Source organism: Ambystoma mexicanum, chromosome 1p (assembly GCF_040938575.1).
Source record: "Ambystoma mexicanum isolate Mex_15411 chromosome 1p, UKY_AmexF1_1, whole genome shotgun sequence".
Classification (NCBI taxonomy): Eukaryota; Metazoa; Chordata; class Amphibia; order Caudata; family Ambystomatidae; genus Ambystoma; species Ambystoma mexicanum.
The window spans coordinates 1,486,879,885-1,486,902,718 of NC_090921.1; the positions used below are offsets into that span (position 1 = coordinate 1,486,879,885).

Genomic DNA, 22,834 nt, shown 5'->3' on the forward strand with positions numbered 1-22,834 from the left:
AACATAGTAAGCATGGTCGCATGCGCCGACAAGCCTGCATGGAACATAATATATTTCTAGTGAAAAAACCTGATTGGCTGCCATTTGGTTGCCATTATTGGCTGCCCTCAGCCATACTGCATGCTTAGAATGCAACCAGTGACAACTAGTATAGGCCTCGTTTCATGAATTATGACCTCAGCAACAGCCAGAAACGTAGGAGAGAAGAATAACATTCATCTTCCATTTAAACATCCATTCACAACAGTCGAAAGTGGCTTTCCTGAAACCTTTTTCATCCACATAGTTGGGGCTTCCGCAGAAGACGTATGGATGAACGCTTCTATTAGTTTGATAAGCTTTACAATGTTACGTTTGGGTCTTCCTCTTTTATTATAATTCAAATCTGTATCTAAGCAATAGGGAATAGTGGAAATTAACGATTGAATAATCATATCTGCGTCAGTGACAACGCAATGCAATCTACAGGTGTCAAACCACGCCAGGGCATGTTTGCACATCCTAGGAAGATTACGGCAAAGAGTTACAGGAGGCCATAATTGTGTTTTACCCTTTGGATCACAGCTATACCTTTCACCAAATAGCATTCAACAAAAACCATTATAGACATTGAACTGACTGATATAAATGTAAAGCTGGACGCAAATCGTCTTTAGTGTGGGGGTTAAAAACACAAAGAACTAAGCCCAGAGAAGAGACCCTGGACCTTTTTTTTTAATTATTTGAGGATCTCACTAGGATAACCGTAGGGGGTATGTTATCCAGAAAGTCTTTTGTATTACAATCTGTAGTCTCAGGAGGACAGCTCAGCGGCAACATGCTCGCCTTGGAAGCAAGACGACACAGAGCAACAAGGGTTCGTTCCCGGGTCCGCGCTTAGAAACCTCTAGGTATTAAGTGCATTATAAATAACCTATCATAACAATATCTTAAGCCATTGGGTCTTTCTTTCAGGGTGAAATGGGCATAAGACTAGGTGCAGTCTTTCAGGGTCTCCACAACTGATGTATTCGGCACCAGAGGTCTCGCGAGTGATACCTCTAACATAAACATTGGAAAGACTAGGAACTACACTCCCCTCTTCCCGTAATCATATGTACTGGATTTTATTGAAACCACTTTGTGCTGACATTGAAGCCACTGCCAATACTACTGATGCCCAGGTGAGCCAATCCACCTGAGGGTTCGCATTTACATATATGGTGGTTGGTATGCAGAATTCTAGATAGTCAATTTCATGGATTGACCTCAATGTCCACTGAATGGCAATGATGTGACATTATTCAAGAGATGAACAAGTTACTTCTTACCTTGTAACGTTCTTTCGATGGGATGTTCCTCCGACGTATTCCTTATCTTGATAGATAGATCACTTCCAGCTTGCTGGCCTTGGACATTTTTTTCAGTAGAGGGTGCTGCGCGTCGACTTCCCTCTAGTTGGTGTCCCTCAACAGCCTCCGTATCGGCGCCAATGTCATCGTGCGTATAAATAGACTCGCGCAGCGTCCATTGCTCAGTTCCGTTTTGAAGTTTAAGAGTAACTGTGCATGAATTGGTTATTGACCTTGAAGGAGCGTAAGCTGCAACTACAAGGGAAGTTTTACTGAGGGGATGGATGGGAGGGCCGATAAGGAATACGTCGGAGGAACATCTGGCAGCCGCACATATGTCTCGAATCGGTACCCCTCTTTGGAGGGCCGAAGAGGCTGCGATACCCCTCGTTGAATGAGCCCTAAGGTGTTGAGGGGGCTCTTTCCCTGCCAATTTGTAGCATTCTAGAATGGCTAAAATAATCCATCTGGAAATGGTCTGTTTTGTGATTGTCAATCCTAGTTTGTGTCCTGCATAACCTATAAACAGTTGGTCTGCTTGCCTAATACTAGCAAGTCTGCTGATATAAAAACTCAAGGCTCACCTTGGATCCAGCCTATGTAGCCTCTCTTCCTCTTTCCCAGGATGGGGAGGAGGATAGAATGAAGGTAAGGTTATCTTCTGAGTGATGTGGAATTCAGAGACTACCTTTGGGAGGAAATTAGGCTTCACTTGTAGGACAACTTTGTCTTTGTGAAAAATTGAATGAGGAGGTTTGCAAGATAGAGCTTGTAACTCGCTCACTCTTCTGGCAGATGTCAAAGCCACTAATAAGTCTGTTTTAAGGGTGAGAAATCTTAATGAACAAGAATGGAGTGGTTCAAAGGGAGTACCCATCAGGAAATTTAAGACTAGATTTAAGTCCCACAAGGGAACTTGGAACGGCTTTGGTGGATAGACATTAGTCAACCCCTTCAGAAATTGGATTACAAGGGGTAATTTGAAATATGATGGCTCCTCCGCAGTGCGCTTGAAGATCGACAGCGCTGCGAGATAGCCCTTGGTCGTACCAACTTGAAGATCTGAATTCGCCAAATAGAGCAAAAAAGATAACACCATTGGTGAACCACATGAAAAGGGTTTGATATTCTTTTCTCTACACCAGCTGCAAAACTTGTTCCAACGGCAGAGGTATAAAGACTTTGTTGCTGGCCTTCTAGCCGAAAGCAACAGCTCCATGACGTCATCTGGAAGGTCCCAATCCTTGTATCTCAACCTTTCAGAAACCAAGCGTAAAGGTTGAGGGTTCTGATGTCTGGATGGAGAACCTGACCTCCCTTCTGTGAGAGAAGATCCTCCCTGTGTGAAAGACGAATCGGAGGGCAGTCTGGCGCAATTAGGATCATAGTCTTCCGGAATCTTCTCAACCTCCTGATCATCTGAGGAATGACAGGGAATGGAGGAAATGCGTACAGAAGTGGAAACTCCCAGTCCACTACAAATGCGTCCCCTAGAGCTCCTCTCGGGGGAAATTCCCTTGAACAAAACTGATCGCACTTCCTGTTGATACTGGTGGCGAACAGATCCACTTGAGGGGTTCCCCAAAGGGTGAAGATCTCTTGAAGGGCTTCCTGAGCTATCTCCCACTTGTGGGAGACTGTGCTCTGCCTGCTCAGAGCGTCCGCAGTCAAGTTCTTCTCTCCGGCTAAGTGAACTGCCGATAGAGAGATTCCTTCTTGAATTGCCCAAAACCAGAGCTGCATCGCCTCTCTGCACAGTCACAGTGATCCTACGCCTCCTCTTTTGTTGAGGAAGTGCATGGCCACTGTGTTTTTCGTCATTATTAGGACATTTGTCCCTTGTACAGATGGCAGAAAAGCCTTCAGCGCTAGTCTGATAGCTCTCAGCTCCAACAGGTTGATGTGTAGTCTGGACTCCGATGGAGACCAACCACCGCTGATGGTCAAGTCGTTGGCATGGGCTCCCCACCCCGTGAGTGAGGCATCCGTGACTACTGTTATCTCCGGCCATGGTTGCCAAAACAGTTCTCCTTTCAAAATGTTCTCCCGACAGGCCCACCACTGAAGGTCTCGAGCCACTTTGTCCGGGACCTGAACGAGATCTGTCATTCTTCCTGAGAATTGTGACCAATGGGTTCTTAGTGGCCATTGGAGAGATCTCATTGTCAGGCAAGCCTCTGGCACAAGGAAGATTCAGGATGCCATGAGGCCTAGCAACCTCAAAAAGTCGAAGGCTGGGAGACATTGGGCATTTTGAAACTTGGTGACCATCTGCAGAATATCTTGAGCCCTCACCTCTGGTGGTGAGGCTTTCCCCAGAGAAGTGTCCAGGACCGCTCTGATAAACTGGAGTCTCTGTGATGGTATCATCTGTGACTTCTTTAAATTGAGGGAGAAGCCCAGTTTGTGAAGGAAGTGGCAGACATAATCTAGTTGGATCTGAGCTTGTTCCGAAGATACTGCTCTGATCAACCAATCGTCTAGGTAGGGGTAAACGTGCAGCCACTACCAACATTAGCTTGGTGAAGACCCTCGGGGCGGAGGTCAGCCCAAATGGCAGAACTCGAAATTGATAGTGAGAGTTGCCAATTGCAAACCTCAGGTATTTCCTGTGTTTGAGATGGATTGGCACATGGAAATAAGCATCCTGAAGGTCTAGAGATACCAGCCAGTCCTGAAGCTGGAGGGCCTGAAGGATCTGAGAGAGAGTCACCATCTTGAACTTGTCCTTCATGAGGAATTTGTTCAATTCTCGTAAGTCCAAGGTGGGTCTCAGTCCTCCGTGCTTCTTCGGTACTAGAAAATAGGGGGAATACAAACCCTTGTTCCTCTCCGCTGCAGGTACCGGTTCTATGGCATCTAGGTCTAGAATCTCCTGCAAAAGGAGCAGATCTAGAAACTTCAAAGAGTTGTTTCCCGGTGGATGACTCTGAGAGGTGAGTAGAAAATGCAGGCAGTAACCTTGGGCAATTGTCTCCAATGCCCAAACATCTGACGTAATAGCCTGCCATTCCATCAGATGTTGAGTTAACCTGCCCCCTACAGGTATCTTGTGAGGAGAGACATCAGAGTGGTTTAGAGGCGGCTGACGCAGATGCCAGGGCAAGGAGGCTCCTGCTGCGGCTGCGGCTTTTGTACTTTTAACCCGTCCACCGCAGGTGAATCGTTTTTGGCCCCTTTGAGCCGGCTGTCCTCTGCCTTTTCTGAATGCGGAATAAAAGCGAAAGGACCTACCCCTCCAAGAGGTTCCTGAGGGGCGATACGGAGTTTGACGGATTGCAGCTCCAAGAGATTTCGCTGCTGCCTTGCATGTTTGTAACTTCTCTAGGGTGTCATCAGCCTTCTTATCAAACAAAGAAGTGCCATCAAAAGGCATATTCAAAAGTCTGGCCTGTACATCTGGAGCAAAACCAGACTTTCGCAACCACGCAAATCTGCGGATTGTAGTTCTTGCCGCCATGGCCCTGTTGATACTGTCAGCAGAATCAATGCCAGTTTGTAAGGACTCACACATTGCGTCTTTACCATCTTTAATGATCTTCAGAAATGCTTCCCTTTCCTTTCCTTCCGGGAGACAGTCAGCCGCAGCCGCAGATGAAGCACACTCCCAAAGTGTATGGCTGCATCTTGCGAGCGTGCAAGTAGCATTAATGGATTTAAGCGCCATGTTACATGCCGAGAAGACCTTTTTTGACATAGGGCCTCATTACACGGATGGCGGAGAACCATGGTGCTATTAGCGCCATGGTTCATGCCGGTAAAATACCGGCACCGCCTTGGCGGAAAGGGGAATTACCGCCCCATTCCAAGGTTGGTGAGGTGGTAATTCCCCCTTCCACCATTGCCCTTCCCCATTCCCATTTTTGCCCCATAGGGCATAATGGGAATGGGGAAGGCGCTAATTATGGTACTGCAAATTGCGGTACCGTAATTAGCTCCCTGGGTCCCTTTGCGGGTTGGTTTTTAATGCCTGCAAAAAGCAGGCGTTAAATCCGCCAACCCGCAAAGGGACCTCGTAGTAAGGCGGTAAGGATTTACCGGTACCGGTAAATCCTTACCGCCATCTGTGTAATGAGGCCCATAGCGTCAAACCTTTTATCATCCCTGTCTTGTGGAATAGTAGGGTATGCAGATCTACTGTTCGATGAAGTTGCTGCTTGTACAACCAATCTCTCTGGGGTTGGATGTTTGCTCAAATATTCAGGGTCAGAAGCAGATACCCTATATTTGGCAGACAGTTTTTTTGTTAACTGCCGGGATAACCTCAGGGGTTTCCCAGTTGTTAGATATTTTTCTCTGCAATGCAGTATGAAAGGGAACCACAGGATCTTCCTGTGGGCCTTTAAGTAAAATGTCCGTAAGATCATCCTATTGAAAAGAAGGTGAAGGTGTAGACCACCCCATGAACTCTATTATTCTGGCCATTAAGGTCCTTCAATATATTCTCTTCAGAGATAAATTCCTCTGGTATAGGTATAGTGGTCCTCTGTAACCCAAAGGGTCTTTCATGGTCAGAATCCTCCCCTTCCTCATATATAGAGGACAAAGCTCTGAAATAATCTGACCTTGGGTATGGTTTAAAACCCATTTCTTAAGCTGAAGGGGCCAAGCTTGCAGTCACCGGTTGAGAAAACGTTGAAGTTGTCGACGCGGAAGTCAAAGGCTTCGATGAAACCGAAAAAGGCGCCGAAAAAGTATGAAGAGGCCTCGAAGAACTCGAGAGGATCGGAATCCTACTCGGAGTCGTCAAGGTTGTCGACGACATCCTCGAGGTCATGGTCGAAGCCCTCGTTACGTCTACTGACTGAGATGTAGTAACAGCAGTAGGTCTGTCCTTTATTGGTGTCGACAGTGGCGTCGAAGACGGCGTCGATTCAAATAATTTGTGTGTCGACAGACCCTTCGATAAAGGCGTCAATGATGCAGATTTATGAGTCGAAGGAACCTTCGACGACGGCATCTATGACGCAGTCTTACTGCCTTTGCTCAAGGGTTCATGACGCTCTCGGCCAGTTTCTTTCGCCGGGTGCAACGACTCGCGGCGTTTCGATTTTTCAGGTCTTTCATCCAGGGTATCACCTTTAGCTGTCTACGAGGGGGTCGAGGCCGCTTTCTCGAGGACGCTAAGCATTTATTTACGGAATTCCTCCCACTTAGCTGGAGAGCTGTGTTTCGTGGGGCAGGTGACCCTTTCTGGGGAAGTAGAAGAAGACGAAGAAGAGGGAGATCTACGACGCCTCTTGTTCGAGTGTTTAGATCTCAAAGACTGATGGGAACCGCTTCGAGACCTTGAGCGAGAATGTTTCCTGTGACGGCGAGGAGACGAATGTCTCCACTCTGCCGAGGAAACTTTCGAAGAAGTTGAAGTTTTAAGAGTCTTACCTCTTTCTAGCTTCCCCTTACGCTCCTTCAAGGCTTTCGCCGTCATGGACATACAGTTCTCGCATTCCGAACAGTGATGCTCCGATCCCAGGCACCACAAACAAATCCTGTGAGGATCTGTCGACGACATTTTCTTCCCACAATCTCGACACTTTTTGAAGCCAGAGCGTGGGGTCGCTGGTTCGGAAGAGGAAGCCATCGAATGAAGAAGATATCTTCGAGGAATAATAAGAAATACTTGAAGAAAGAACTGAGCAACACGATTCCGAGGCCCACGAAGTGCAGAAAAAACAGAACTGAGCAACGGACGCTGCGCAAGTCTATTTATATGCACGATGACGTTGGCGCCGATACGGAGGCTGTCGAGGGACACCAACTTGAGGGACGTCGATGCGCAGCGCCCTCTAATGAAAAAAACTTCCGAGGCCAGCAGGCTGGAAGTGATCTATCTATCAAGATAAGGAATACGTCGGAGGACACAATCCCTTCAAAGGATGCCGTTCTTTATCACTCAGTATATTTGTCATGCCAGATTTGCCCCACGTCACTAAAGTGTTCACAACATTGCAGAATGTTGTTGGATATCTATGCAAAGCCCTCATAGTCTAGGAGGAGAGGGGAAAGTACTATACATACATACATGTGGCAATAGGTATCTCCCGAACTGAATGGGATGCGTGTATCCTGATATGGGAGCACAGTGTTCCTTCAGAAATTATAAAACAAAAGTGTTTCATAAAGATAAAGTTACACTTGATTACGACACATTTACATATTTAGCTTGAAACCAAAGAATGCTCTGTGAATCACGAGCTAAACTGAGCAAGAATGTGATCCACTCATTCCAAATGGCAGTACTCAAGACCCTCAGTTCTCACAGCAACTCCCTTCTGAGCAAGTGGCTAGTAGCGCCAGAGCACTGCCGCAGAACACAAGAAACCTACCCGTCACCATAGATATCCACTGAAACCTACCCGTCACCATAGATATCTGCTGTGGCGAAGGCTGCCACCAATGCTCCGATGAGAGCCGCCAAGACGCCTGGCATTCCATGGAGGTTGTGAACTCCACAAGTGTCTTGGATCTTCAGCTTCGAGTCCAGGAGGGGCTGTGGGAAAAGAACAACACAGAAAACTCATTGCAGAGACAGTTGATACAAGAACGCATGAACACGTTTATTTTATTTGCCTCTTTAGCATCACTCACACATTTTAGTTAATAAGTGAAAACTCACATGATCCTAGCCTGATTTTCACAAGATCATAAAACATTGTGAGTTTGGAAAGGAAGGATCAGAATCTAGGTTAAATTATTCCACATTAGTAGCCAGGAGGTGATCTCATGGGACCTTCCAACCAACCAGGGAGCTCAAAAGGCTGAGCTCTACCTCATGATAATGCCCGTGTTCCGAGTCTGCTGAACTGTTAGAGGTTGCCATGTTCACCTCTCCATGCTGCGTCCTTCAGTAACCACCTGCCTCCCCTCCTAGACCCTATGCTTGCATCCCACATTGCCCACCTCCTGCAGACGCTTACCTCACCCTCCACTACTTCCCATGCAATCTGCTCACTTCTTCCTTCTCTTGCCTGTCTTACTCGCTCGAAAAAAGCTGCAATGGAAAAGGAGAAGGGATGTAGTTCCATTCTCCCTGCATCCCTGGCTGTTGCTTTGTGTTGTTGATTTTTATGTTGAGAAATGGCAACTGCGACATTTCTCAACTTAAAAAAAGAAAAGCTACTAGTACCCCAGAATTTGTGCCAGCATGCTTTTAGCTATAACTCAGTAGGGGCCATTGCCTGTCTGGTAATGGCACAGGGATGCCTGTTTTAAGGCCCTCCCTTTGCTCTGGCCAGCAAGGCCGCTCTACCAAGGAGGTTAATGCTTAATTATAACCTTTGCAATGCTGAGAGAGCATACTCATTGGACACATTTGCAGGCTATAAGAGATGGGAAAGCCTGCACATTGTTTTGAATGCTACAATCCAAAGCAGCAGGGTACATGCCCACAGCCAATTCCCTGTGACAACCCGGGTGGGTTTTTGCACTGACAAGTTCTGTATTATTGTATTGTATGAACAGCATATATTTTGAAGAGTAACATGGGCCGTAAAAGGGATTGCAGACCCAATACTTCATGAAATGACCTTGCTGTACTTGGATTTTTAACTTGGTTTTCAGGACCCATAATTCCCAGTATGGCACTCGGGCAAGGTCTATCAGCCTCATTACGAGTTTGGCAGTAAGTGGTAAAGTTGGCGGTAACTCCATTACCACCAACTTTACCACTATGCCAAATTATGGGTTTGGGTATGGAATGGAGAATTTGCCTCCAGGAAAACCCTGGAGGTAAATCCTCTAACTCACTGCCATAAAATCGGCAGAATCGGCAGAAGTACTGTTGCGGAAATTCTGTCACGGCAATTCCACCAAAAAAGCCCCATTGAGCCCAAGGGACGCAAATTAAATGGGGAATTACATCGCCGCCACCACTTGTAATCTGACGGAAATTCCACTGGACCAAGTGGCAGTAACGGTAATTCATTTGGGCGGTATTCCGGCAGGTTTAACACTGGGATACCACCCAACTCGTAATGAGGCCCTATAAAGTTTAATTCCCTCTCAACCCCAACCCCCACTTACCTTCTTTAAAGTCCATTTCAGGAGCGGATGCACCAGGAACACTTCTGTCCCCGACACGTCCGCTCCCGATCTGCGACAGGCCGTCTTCGAAAGGAAGACTACTCTCCTTTCCATGGCAGCCATTTTTGTGTTTAATTTTTTAATGGGAGCTATGGAAAGAGGGAAGGGACTATGTGTAGTCCCTTCCCCAGTTTCCATGGCGTCCATTTTGTTTGTTTACTTTTTTCAGTGGCCACCATGGAAAGGGAAAATGGCCTTCCCAATACTTGCATCAACCATTTATCACATTTTAACTTCGTTTTTTCACTTGAAAGAACGACACAGGTTATAATAGCTGTATAAATCACACACTTGAGCTGCACCAGGTGTTATAGGCCTTTAGAACATTTTAAAGGCCCTTGATGTGCTGGGTCCTTTAACATTGCCTTCATGGCCCACAATACCCGGAACGGCCTTCAGTTGGGCTATATAAAGCTTGATTTGAACCCTTGGATTGTTAATTTAGATTTTTCAGAATGCCACATTCAAAGGCTAGCAGCTGTGTGGCACATAGCCATAGCCAATTCTTTGTGAACTCCAAGGCAGATTTTTGAACTATCATCAGGCCCGTTCTTATGGATTTTCAGCCAATTTCCTACGACTGTCCAGACAGATTTAAATATGATCAACAGACCCCTGCCTACCCATGTAACGTAGATACGAAAAGCTAAGTGAGCATTCCCCCCGTCCCCCAGGAAGTAGAGAATGATAACCCTCCTGTTATATTGCTTTATAGGCATATAAAGGTATACATGCATTCACCATGTACACCCTTTTGACTCTTTTTTCTTTCACCTGAAAGAGAAATGTGGGTTGTAATGGCTTTACAGACCCCGACCTTAGGTTTTACTTGGCGTTGTGAGCCCGTAAAACCTAGGTAAATGTGCTTGCTGTTCTTGGCCTTTAACTTGGCTACAACTGGTACGACCCTTGGAGTTGGCACATGAAGCTTAGTTAGCACATGGATGTACTGCCAACCTCATCTGAGCCAATCAGAATGCTTGGAATTGATCTAATGCCAAACAATCTGAATTCATCAGCAGCCTATCAAGCAGCACAGAAACAATAGTCTTCAACTCTGTAAAGACAGAGCAGAGCATGTGAAGTTCAATTCCCCAAATTAACAAGCAACAATGAAACCTAACATGTGTAAAGTTTATTGTTGCTAGTTCCGTTTTCATAAAAATAAACATTACAACATATGTATGCACGCTTTTTTTACCCCACCATAAAAAGACGTTGCACAGCTCAATGTGCTGATAGCCTTGTAGTCCTAGTCCTAGAGAGAGTTCATTATTACATACGATAACAGCCCTGCCTCAATGTATACCCCTCGCCTTTGCATAGGGCAATAACTTGGGGCCGGGTAATTATCCAATTATAATGAATCTTCACCCGGTCTTTAAAACGTAATGATAACATTGGAACGTCGGGGAGACACTGTAAAGAATAGGTCAGTAAAGGACCTTGGCCACTATTACATTGTTGTTTTTTTAAATTCTCATCCTGCCTTAGTGCTCAGTGTCTCCCTCAACCAACTTTCCAGCCGCTACAATTCTCACTTCACATTTCTGAACACATTCTTCAACTCTTTTCATTTGTGTCTAGTCTGTTTTTAACCCATTGTGTGATTTTTTTCATAGTCTAATGATATTACAGTACTGTGGGTGGGGGCTATAACAGATGTTATCCACCTTATACTCGTTATGTCGCTCCGGCTTCACCTCTGGCCCATAACTTGGGTGGGGGCTGATAAGACCTGTTGCAGCCCTTCCCCCTCAGGCTGTTGCAACATAGGCACTGGATCACAGTGGCACATAATACTAACATTCATGCTTTTCAGTTGATCGTTCTCCATTGTTCAAGACTCTACAATGTAATTCTTGTATATCCATTGGCAGTTTCACAGGTTCCAGTAACGATTTATGGCAGTTGTTATCTTAGGCCTACCATAAAGGAGATGTCAACCTATTACAAGCGTTTGAGGTGATAACAAACACCTGCGATTTAGAGCCACAGATAAGGGGTGACATGGATTATTGTCGGCAGGTGGCAAATCAATAATATACCAAAACATTCCTAAATATTCCCCCTTCCACCTCATCTCATGCCTTTATACACTGCGTTGTTGCTTCTCTTTTGATTTAAAAATGCATTCAAAGTATTATTTTCTGTTGGTGTACAGATCCATACTGTTTAGTTCATTAGTAATAAAGTCCTAATTTAGAAGTGTGGTTAAAGCAGTACTTCTATGGGGGCCCTTCGGCCTATGCTAAGTGCACACCTTCCAACAGCCAGGCCAGGGCACGTAATGGGGGTTATCATGAGTTTGCTGCTATCCCGCCGGCAATTGTGGCGCTATCCCGCCGGCAATTGTGGCGGGATACTGGCAAACGGACCTACCGTTAACAGCGCCTGATATCCCGGTATTACCAGAATATTATAGGTTCCCGGCAATGGTGGTCATTCCTCATTCCATGGGGGGAATTGCCAGTTTTACCGGCACCCGTTTTATTTAATTGAATTTATTTAATTGTTTTTTTTTCTATAACACGCCTTATACCGTAGCTAAGTTTGGTTTCTAAGCGCGCATCCGGGATTTACACCTCTGTTGCTCAGCGTGATCTTGCTTCCAAGACCAGCACATTGCCCCTTTGTTATCCTCTGTTCACGTACCGGCTGTTTTTGTAGTTTGGCGGTGAGGGAAAAGTGTTATAGTTTTAACACAACAGAGGTAGCACTTATCAGTAAGCATGCCAATACCCTTAAAGTGAAAGTATCATTACTTTTCAGTAAGCTTGCTACATTTAAACTGTGTCACTATCAGCACTTAATGTAAATGCGGAGTTAGCAGCACTTTCCAGTAGGTCTGCAATACGTTTAATGTGACAGAACAAGCACTCCTCAACAATTCTGTCATCGTTTTATGTGGCAGGTCAACCTCTTCTCACTAAGACTACCACGCCTTCAATGTGAAGTACTAGCACTTCTCAGCAGAGCCAGGTCTTTAATGTAACAGTACGAACACTTCTCAGCAAGTCTACTATACATTAATTGTGACTGTACAAGTGCTTCTCACCAAGTCTTCTATACCTTTGATGTGATCATAATAGCACTTAGCTTTTCAGTTTTCCTGATCTTCAATTTCTTCCCCTTGTCTTTGGACTTCCCTCATGACTCTGTCCATGTCATTTTCAGTGGTCGTCAGATTATCCTCCAGGGTTCTGATGCATTGTTCATTATCCGTAGTTCTCTCCGCTTGGGTCGTCAAGCGGCTTTGTACTTCTTGGAGGTCCCGTTTGCTGTCCAGGACAGCTGAGTTTGTTTCTTGCATTCTTTGGCCGATTATTTTCATCTCTATGGCCTGGAGTTGCAATTGTATCTCCATTTCAGGTTTGTTCCTTGCTGAGCATCTGGGAAGGCCCCCTGTTTGCAAATTGTCCGCACCATCCTTGTCTGAGCCGTGGAATTCTGGTTGCATGCCCCTCTGTATTGTTAATGCTTTGTAGGGTATTATTGGCTGATCCCCGGTGGGGTTAAGGCTTTCTCCCCTGGATGTGCAGTGCTTAATTTTCAGAGAGCAGATTCGTCGACTACAGCCGCGTCTGGTGAGTGAGGGGGAGTTTATTGCCCTCCAGTCTGTGTTGTGAGAGAGGTTGTTGCAGTCCGGTTAATAACCAGAAGCTATAAATGGGGGTCGCTTGATGTTTGTAGAGGTCTTTTCCTCTGAGGGTTTGCCCTTAGTCTTGTGTCTGGGTCGTTGCCCCCACAGTGCCCTGGAGCTGTTGTAGAGTGCCCACCCCCCCGATTGTTGAACTGGGGCCTCCTCTGTGACTCGCTTTATGCTGCTGCAGGGTGCCGATGTGACCCTGGGTGGCCTACCTTCTCCTCGTGGCTGTTCGCAGGCCTTTTGTGAGTTTCATGTTGCTTGCACGGTTGTTCTCGGCAGGCCGGGGCCTTGTCTGATTCTTAGGTCTTGGTTCCTACTCAGGGCTAGCGTTTGCACGATGTTATGAGGGAAGCAGCGCCAATCTTGGGACTACCCTAGGTTGCGCCTGGCAGCTGTTTTGAGCGGGCCGAGGTCCTATTTGTTCCTTGGGTCTGAGTTCTATTGCAGAGCGGGCTTCTGTGCGATATCCGAGAGGGTGCGGTGTCACTTAAAGACCGGAGTTGGGAGATGCGCCTGGTGAGCGCAAGGCGTGGTGACTGGTGCAGCTGGGCTGCATAGGCGAGACTGTGGACACTTGGAGGGTATCCCAGGCTTAGGCTTGTGGGTCCCTGTATCGCGGCTTTTGAGGAGATCCCCCAGGGGAGCGGGTACAGTATTTGTATTTGTATTTTGTATTTTGTTTATTTGTATAGCGCGCCTAGCCCAAGGGAATCTGGGCGCATTTCTTAAAGGTTGCAGTAACGTATATTTACATAATGATACATATACAATACATTTTACATATACATTTAAATACAGTAGGTATTTACAATGGTGTTCTACAGGAAAGCATAACACACAGCATAACAGACGTAGGTTGTTATGAGCGAGGTATCTGGTATTGGAACTAGTGGTCCTGCGCTACAAGCCAGGTTTTCGCTTTGCTTCTGAAGGAGTAGAATGAGGATTCAAATCTGAGTGTGTTGGGTAGAAAGTTCCAGTGCTTTGGCACCGCCGTTGCGTCCTATTTCTGGATGCATTATATTGCTGTCAATATGCTGAATATTGTTTGCATGAGTCCTGCTGCGTGAGCGCGTGCATATGGTGCCGGTGGGTGAGGAGGACCTCCGCCATGTGCTGCACTTACTTGACAGGAAGGGGTCCTCGTTCTCGTGTTGCATCCATTCCCTGTGGCAAAGTTGCGGGGGGGCCACCGCGCCTGCAGCGGCTGCCTCGTAGTGCCCACTTGCAGTGAGCGTTGGGGTCCTGTCAGTCACACCACGCACCCTGGAGCGGTTTACAGCCGGCCCCTGATTCCTTGCGATCTCTGTTATGGTCCTGGGATACTCTCAACTTTTTGGCGGTATGTGCGTCGTGTGGGTCTTAACAGTTTCACATTCCCGGTAGGTGTCTTCCCTACTGCGGTCCTTGCGACTAGGGGAGAGTCGTGGTGATGCTCCTTCCTTTGTCTGTTGTTTGGCCATCGGGATGGCCATTCAGCATTCCAGTGTATGCCTTCAGACCTTCTTTACACCGCTGACTGTTATGGCTCGGCGCATCAGGCACTTCTGGGTCGATTATCTATGTTTCCATTGCACGTTTCCCTTCAAACTTTGATCGTCCCTGCTGGACCTATTCCGATCTGCAGATCTCTGTTGTTGCGGTTCTAGCAGCGCGTTGGCGGGGTGAAAGTCGCTTATAAGCGTCGGCCGTAAGCGGAGCTGTACTAACCCACCGCCATTTTGCTCAGGCTCTTAAGCGCCCCCCCCCCCCAGGCTCCTAGAGTTTATCTGTAATTAGTGCACTGAAAAGAAATGTGAAAATCGACGTGCCCAATTTTGAGATATTAACGTTTGAAATGTATCTATATATGACACATGCACAGAATTAATGTTTTTCTCCTCTGGTCACAGAACTGTCAATAACAGCTCGGGTGTCTTTAGCAAATGCACCCCTGACAACACACCTCTCAACCACATACCAAGATAGAGAAACATAGATATAGAGAAAAGGAGACAGAGAGAGAGGGAGAGAGGGAGGAAGGGAGAGGGAGAGAGAGAGAGAGAGCGAGAGAGAGAGAGAGAGACAAATATATAGAGAAAAAGTGTGAATAGGTATAGGGTTAAGGAGAGAAAGAGTGTGTGACAGTGTGTGCAACTAGCTTCACTTTACACAATTCATGCCAATACAGCCAGTACAAACTGTGGAAGAGCTCAAGAGTCTATGCTTTCACTCTGTAGTTGTTCACTGGTGTATTGCTTATGCATTATGTAACACTGCCTCACTTTGGGTATTGTGATTAACTATTTATTAATCTCTCTGACCTCACTAACAGCCTTGACGTCTTGATATACTGGACACTGACAACAACTATTACGTCTTTATTTCGTGGATTTTCCAAAAATGGGTTATACAATGATTGTAACTGTTACTTTTTTGAATTAGAAAGAAACTAACTTTCCTACAGGATACGCTTAAGATGTTTGATTCAGTTCGTGACCTAAAGATTTACTCTTGCATTTTTGGGTCGTCCATATTGTTTGTATTCACAATAATTGTGGGGCAGTTCCAGAGTTTTTCCTTTCACTCTGGAGTTGTGCACTTATGTACCACTTCTTGCTAAGACATAAGTCTCCCCGAAAACCTTGCCATCGTTTCGTGTATAGTAATTCACTATCTCTTAACCTCCATGAGCCGATACCAACCTAATATCTAAGTATGAATTTTGAGCTGTATGCCATATAATGCAGTCAATAATTGTCCCGAAAATGTCGCGGGTTTCACTCTTGCTATCTTTTAATAACGGAGTGGAGTGACATATACGGCCATTCCATAACCACATCTATTACTGCCTGCCGCAGCAGCTGCTGCGAGTTTCCTATCTAGAACCCTGCATTTTCTAGCTGCAGTAAATAGTATGCACCAAAGTGACATGCTTTCATGAAGGATTAAGAATTGTAAGACCAACCAAGAGAATAGAATCACAGACCTAGTAATGTCTGGGATTCGCATGTTAATGTCAATTAACCTCTTAAACATGGATACTCGGAATTCAAATTTTAATCCTCTCAGAAATGATGGCAATTTCTACACGTGTCCACGCAAACCATACACTCACAGTCAGGAATTTGAACCCCAGAGTGGAAATCAGGCCAGCCAGGACTCCTGCAATCATGGAACCGAATGGGGTCAGCATCATTTCGGCTGAGGTGCCAACAACCACGCCACCAGCCAGGGCAGCATTCTGGATGTGAACCTGCAAGCAATAAACCAGAGCATTAGCCATACATCCAGGGTACACCAGATCTAATGAGAAATATCAGTACTGCAGGAAAACCATCATTTAATGGCCTACAGCTGCTTCATCCTATGAAAAGGGACAGGGGGCGCACATTGCAATTTTTGTCTACTGAACTTTGTAACTTTTTTTTTACAGGCTATTAGAACATTATATGTGTTGCTCCCAACTCCAGCAGTAGAGACTAATCCGTTTTGGATGTTCTCACATGCATTAGGGGACTTAAAATACATTGGCCCTCATTACGACCCTGGCGGAAAGGGTTTTACGCCAGCGTAATGCATGGCGTACCTTTCCGCCTTACTACGAGTTCCCGTAGCGCCATGGTGGTTTTTTCGCCTGGTTTTTCCGGGCGGAAAATCCATGGCGCTACGGGACCTGTTGTTAATTACGCCACCGTAATTTACGGTGGCGTAATTAACGCCTTCCCCACTCCAATTATACCCTATGGGGCAAAAATGGGAATGGGGAAGGGTAAATGGGGATTGGGGACTTACCGCCCCGCCAAGGTCGGAATGGGGCGGTAAGTCCGCCAACCCCCATGGCGGAGTTGGCAGCTCTGCGCCATGGACCATGGTGCAAATTGCACCATGGTCCTCCGCCAGGGTCGTAATGAGGGCCATTATGTTTTTACACCTCATCTAAATAACAACATTTCAAGAGTTCAGAATTGGCAATACATATGCCATCAGTGTAAAAGTATGGGTGATTTACTTTTTGTAGCCATCCCACAATAACCTTATCAGAACATCTAATGCAAAAGTGGATATTCGAGTTTTGGGCTATCTCTCTGTCGCTTACTATTGCTTTCAATCGTGATATTAAGGCTTACATTGTTTTCCCATTTCTCATAAACCCACACAGATCGAAGTGTGGCTTGCCTGGGGAACTGAGTTGTGGTTATTGAAGTGGGGGCTGTTGTTTGCATTGCTACAGGAGCTGCAAGTGAGTCTCCTTTAGCAGTTGGGGTCCCCCCATGTACTTCGCTGTGCGAGGCTATTGAAGATATCGATTGTTTTACTATCACAACCACATTGCTATTATTTGACATCAGACTTCTAAAGCTGCAGGCCGCATGGCAATTCCTAGGCAATGGTGGAGTCTGACATTCCAAGTTCCATTCAACCCAAATGGGTTCATTCTCAACAATTAGGCACTTTTCTCACACATACCATGTCTAGTTTGCCTTCGTGGTTGAGGAGAGCGGATGTGGCAAAGGTGGCAAGTGTGCAAGCTGCCAGGGAGTAGTAGGTGTTTAAGGCCGTCCTGTGCTGGTCATCGCCATGGCCAACGACAGCAGAGTTGAAGCTTGGCCAGAACATCCATAGGTAAATGGTCCCTGTGATAAAAAAGAGCAACATGAAAAAAACGTGTTTTGTAGGTCATTAACACCCTAGCTACAGCTGTTGTTAAAGTTATCTGAACAATTTTTAAAATGGAAAAGTCCTATCACAAATTGAGTAGTGATTTTCAGTATTGCCAAGTTACAGAACATCTGCACGCGCCTCCTCCGTGGACATCAATTATGCTAGTGTATCACCCAGCAAAACAGCTGTGATAAACATGTGGTGGTGTGACATGTGATGAAAGATATCGCTCGGAAGACAGATACTCTTGTCCGTCGTGTATCTTATTCTACAAGTCTTTCTGATTGCTCAAATGTTCTTGTTTCCCTGCAGCGAGTCTGCCATTGGCTACACAAGAAGGCGTTTGCATAGTATTACAGCTGGTTGAAATGGTTCCAACTCAGACCCTGTAAATCAGAGGTCGCCCCTTGCCATAACATATTTAGTAGCATGGCTTTCAGGTTGAACAGGTGGATGCACATACATCCATATTCTGCCATTCCGTTAATGTGCACAGGCACCATACATTGGCTCTGCCCATGAGCAGAGGACTGCAAGCGTGGAATTCATTTTTTTAAAATTGATTTAGCTGAATAAAATCAACCTTTCAATATGTAAATATAAAAGATAAAATATTTAAAAAGAAATTAGCAAAAAGCTAAATACATTTTGATCACAATTCAATCATATTTCAACCAAAGAAAATTCAAATCAGAATTAATGAAGTTTAACAATTTCGACAATAGTAACACATCCAGACATCTCGTGACACCACCTTCAGAATTTCTGACTAGGTTAGTTTCAAAGCACATTGTTCTTGATTGTAGATGCAGATGCATGACTCGCTTAGAAAAACCATTAATCAGATATGCAGGAATCGAATGAAGGGTGATTTTATACTTCGGATCTATGCTGCACATCTAGATCTGGAGTCATACAGAACATAGTTTCCTGTGGTGCATCAATTTCGCTGCAGGGCTTGAAGAAAACCAACTGCAGCAATTCTTACAGAGGTGTACTGGGTACAAAAGATGAGTTCCCAAAGGATTTCTGGGCTAGCAATTTTAAGATGTTTAAAATGCTTTTGCAGATAAAAAGATTGATTGTCATAAAGCATGGGACATTCAGTGAACAAATGCTGTAAAGACACTATCTATTTGCATTTGCAAAATCGACATAGATTTTCCTTTTGCTGATGATTTTTCGTCTCGCTAGGACATCATACGTAGGCCACACATTGAACCTTATTTGCATAAAGGCTGATCTGTGCACAGGCAAAGGTCATTTTACTAGATATGATTCCATAGTGTGAAAAGTTTTATCGTTGAAGGGATTATTCCTGAAATCACTCCAAGACTGGCATTTTTCTCACATTTTGATCCAATCAAATTAGAATGATTTCAACTTTCCGCGAGTTGAATTACCTAACAAGAGTGCTAATGGTATGTCAGCTGCTGCCAGTGTGTTTACAAAGGTAGTCTTCCACTTGGTAGTGAAGTGTGGTTTGAGGTAAACACATATGTCTGACTTCGGAGCCAGGATACATTTTCTAAACAGGGCACACCATCTCCATAAATATAAGTTATGAAGGGAGATTAGTCCCAATTCAAATCTAATTATGGCCGCTGGTAGACACTGAGGAAGCTTTAACACACGCCTCCAAAATTTCCCTTCAATTGTCCGCCAGATGATTTCAGGAAAGATCTCCTTAGTGTCAGCCCCAGATAGCATTGTTGGTTCAACCTTTTGGTTAAAGTAAGTTACAGCTGGCACAAAATAGAATTTGCCATATTTGGCAAGTATAACTCTGGCCTGGGAGATTGCTGTAGACGGCTTGCTCTCAAGGTCAGATAAGTATGGCATATCATGGTCTTGGTCATTTATGTTTACACCCAAGTAAGAGTAGTGATGGACCAATTCAAGTTTAGTATCATGTAAGGTCCACTTAAGAGACTTCTTCGGTCCTTGTGTTCGATCGCAGTGCATGAACTTAGTTTTATCTGAGTTCATGGATAACAGATATTTCTCAGCATAGACGCAAGGGCATTGAGTAGTCTCTGTAGCCCTTTGGGTTTTTTTGATAGTGGCACCAAATCGTCTTCATATAGCAGCCACAATAATGGTTGCGTTCCCATCTTCGGTGCATCTGTTATGATGTTTGCAAATGATTCCTTCAGGTCTGATATAAAGAAGTGGAAGAGAGCTGAAGCAAGAATACACCCCAGCTCTGTATGTGGCAATTGGTGTAGATAGACATCCCTACAATGTCAATCTTAACTGTATCAAAGTGTTGGTGTGTAATGATTCAATAAGTGGATTGATGTTCGAGGGACATTTTGCTTTGCGTAATTTGTCCATCAATAGTTGTCTAGAGTTGGAGTCAAATGAAGGTTCATAAAGGAATGTGTTTTTATAGCTGTGGTGGTCATTAAATGAATCACTGTACCTAACCCAGCCACAAAACCAGTTTGACAAGGGTCACGATTCTGAGCTCTCATTGTCCACTCCTTGAAGTCCCTTAAAATGAAGCGTGCAAAAATAATTCTGAGCACATCGAGTAAGGCAATGGGTCTATAATTGGTTCGTAGTTTGCGTTCACCTTTCTTAAATATGGGCACAATTATGGATTGTAGCCATGAATTTGTAATGGAATTCGTCTGTAGAACGTGAATAAAGATGTTGTAAAAAATGGTGGCGCAAGCCTTAAGATGGTCCTAGAACATGGCATTGTTTAAGACATTGGGGCCTGGAGCTCTCGAGCTTCTTGATCTTTGTATATAATACATGATGTTCTCTTCAGACACTTGCAGTTATAACTATTTCAATATTATTTTTGTGTGTTTACAATGGAGGAGGAGCAAGGGAGAACACAAAAGGCAGAAAAGTGATTAATCCATTGCTGTTCCGTCACACCATTGATCTGGATTGGAATTTGCATCACATGATTAGCTCGACTGAGAAGGGACCATGTTTGAGCTGAATTCTTGCAAGTGATTGCTTTTAGCATGGTCTCTCAAGGTCTTTGAAATGGCAAAGCTTTTCTTGCTCTTATCCAGTTTCTATATTTAGATTTTATAGTTCTCAGAGCCCCCGCTCTTTTGGTCGGCGAGAGAAGAGAGGCAAGTCTCTTTTCCCGACGAGCAATGTTTGCTTTTATAAGTTACTTTGGTTGCTGTAGATGAATGAAGTCTGAAAAAGTGCAGAGCAGCTGTATTAGGCTCGACCATGTAGTTGGTGGTTTCGTCAAAAAGGGATTGGCCACGAATGATGCTCACATTTAGATTGTCAGGGCCACCACTGTAACCAAGGTGGGTCTGTTGCATGGGAGGGAGCAACCTGGGCTCGGGACAAAGGTAATGGGACACAAGCAACCATATTTCAGGACTTTGCTGTGTCCTTATTGCAGGAAATGGGCTGGGGGCGGCAGAAAACTCTATCCGGCACCTAGAACGGTGAAAGACTACATTGCCCAGCATGCTCGCGGGTTCGCGAGCCAAAGAACTACTTGCCGGACCACGCCCGACCTACAGCGCATGCGCGCGGTGCGCGCAAGGATCCCTGCTTGCGCTGATGAACACGGAGCAGAGAAGACGTCTCAGCAGAGGGCTCCTGCAGGCAGCGACTTGCGGGGCCATCCCCCGCCTGTGAGAACTGCAGGCCCCGCTCACCCAGACAGATAAGTGCTTCTCCTTCTCAGTGCATGCTTTCGCAAGCGATCAAAGTGGATCGCTGGTCTCAGTGTATGTAGAGGCCCTCGTGGGGAATACTTCCCAGGCAATCAGGCGCGCGTACGCGCCGGACAGCTGGGGAAGGCTTGGGCAGGCCACGTGGTGTGGCAAGACTTGGTTGCAGACCTTTTACGAGCACTCGTAACGCCGAGTGCAGTAACTCGGCGTCTTGTGGGGTAGTATGTGAAGTTTGTAAACCGTGTGAAAACAACACGGACTTGATCTGGCCTCACGTATGTTTTGGTTCTCTTGTAGCGGAGCTCCGCAGAACTGACAGCACGAACATCTCGCCCAGCGCTGAGGCATTACGGCAAGAACAGGCAGTCGCCTCGCAAGCAATGCTACAATCACACTCAGAGCTAAGTGCTGCCTCGATTTCTACCTATTGGGCGAGTAGTAGGGCTGTGGGGGGGAGGTCGCAAGGTTCATTGTCAGATACCCAGGAAATGTGTGTTTAGGGGTGTGATGGAAACGCTCATGTATATGGTTTTATGTTAATGCTCATACAAGGTGTCTGAGGTTTTGGGAGCACGAGTGTGAGAGGGTGTACCTCGAACTCAGGAGCTCCAGCAGGAAACACCAAGGTGACCTTTTCCCCAGTCCCCTTACCCAACCCAAAACCACTCCCTTACCCACTTCCCGGTTACCCTAATTCCCCTTACCTATCCAATCCAGCGGACCCTAACCCTCTTTCCCCGGCGGGTCGCGGTGGCCTGTGTTTCCTAATAGCCAGGCACCAAGACCCAACGGGGAGGTAGGTGTACGTGCTGCCTCCGCGCAAGACGGCGAGCCTGACATAGATGTTGCAAAGTAGTATCCGACCATCAAAAGCGGTTTCTTGTACCATTCAGAGTAACTTGTTCCTGGTATTTATAGAGGGAGATATTAGACAATGGCACTTCCAGGACCAATTAAGAGTTAATGCATGGTCACTGTGTATTTGTTTCACAACTTCAAACATTGTCGTTTTAGCAAATAGATTTTTGTCTACCTAGATGTAATCAATAATGCCCTCTTAAGGGCCCCTTCGCCAAGTACTTTGTGGTGGTAAATCACCTGGCAGTGCTCCATTACTCATTATCAATTGCCTTTCCTCAATGAGTGTTCTCCATTTCCGACATACTACATTTTCAACTGAAGCACATTGAGACAAGCAATGTAGATTTAGATCTCCCACTATGATGGTATGAGAAATGTCCGGAGATTCAGCAACCACATCTAAGATCTTTTGAAGATCAGCGAAAAACGGACTATCCGTGATGCCTGCAGGATTCCTGTAGACATTGACAAATGCTATAACTCAACCAGCCAATTCTATCCTGACTAATTGTAGGAATTGGATAGGGGATGCCCATGGTTGAATTGTCAAACCCGAGCTGCTCTTAACAGCAACCATGAGACCAGAAGTTGGTCTGCCTTTG

The 22,834-nt window shown here is 45.5% G+C and overlaps 1 protein-coding gene across 1 annotated transcript in view; it reads right to left on the minus strand.

Moving 5' to 3' along the window:
- Positions 1–22,834, minus strand: part of RHBG (Rh family B glycoprotein) — a 297,643-nt gene that overhangs the window by 114,504 nt on the left and 160,305 nt on the right. The window contains exons 5-7 of the mRNA XM_069607158.1: positions 17,512–17,678; positions 16,160–16,297; positions 7,688–7,821 (exon numbers count right to left, since the gene is read on the minus strand). Of these exons, the coding sequence (XP_069463259.1) occupies positions 7,688–7,821; positions 16,160–16,297; positions 17,512–17,678 (439 nt within the window). The remainder of the gene's footprint in view (positions 1–7,687; positions 7,822–16,159; positions 16,298–17,511; positions 17,679–22,834) is intronic.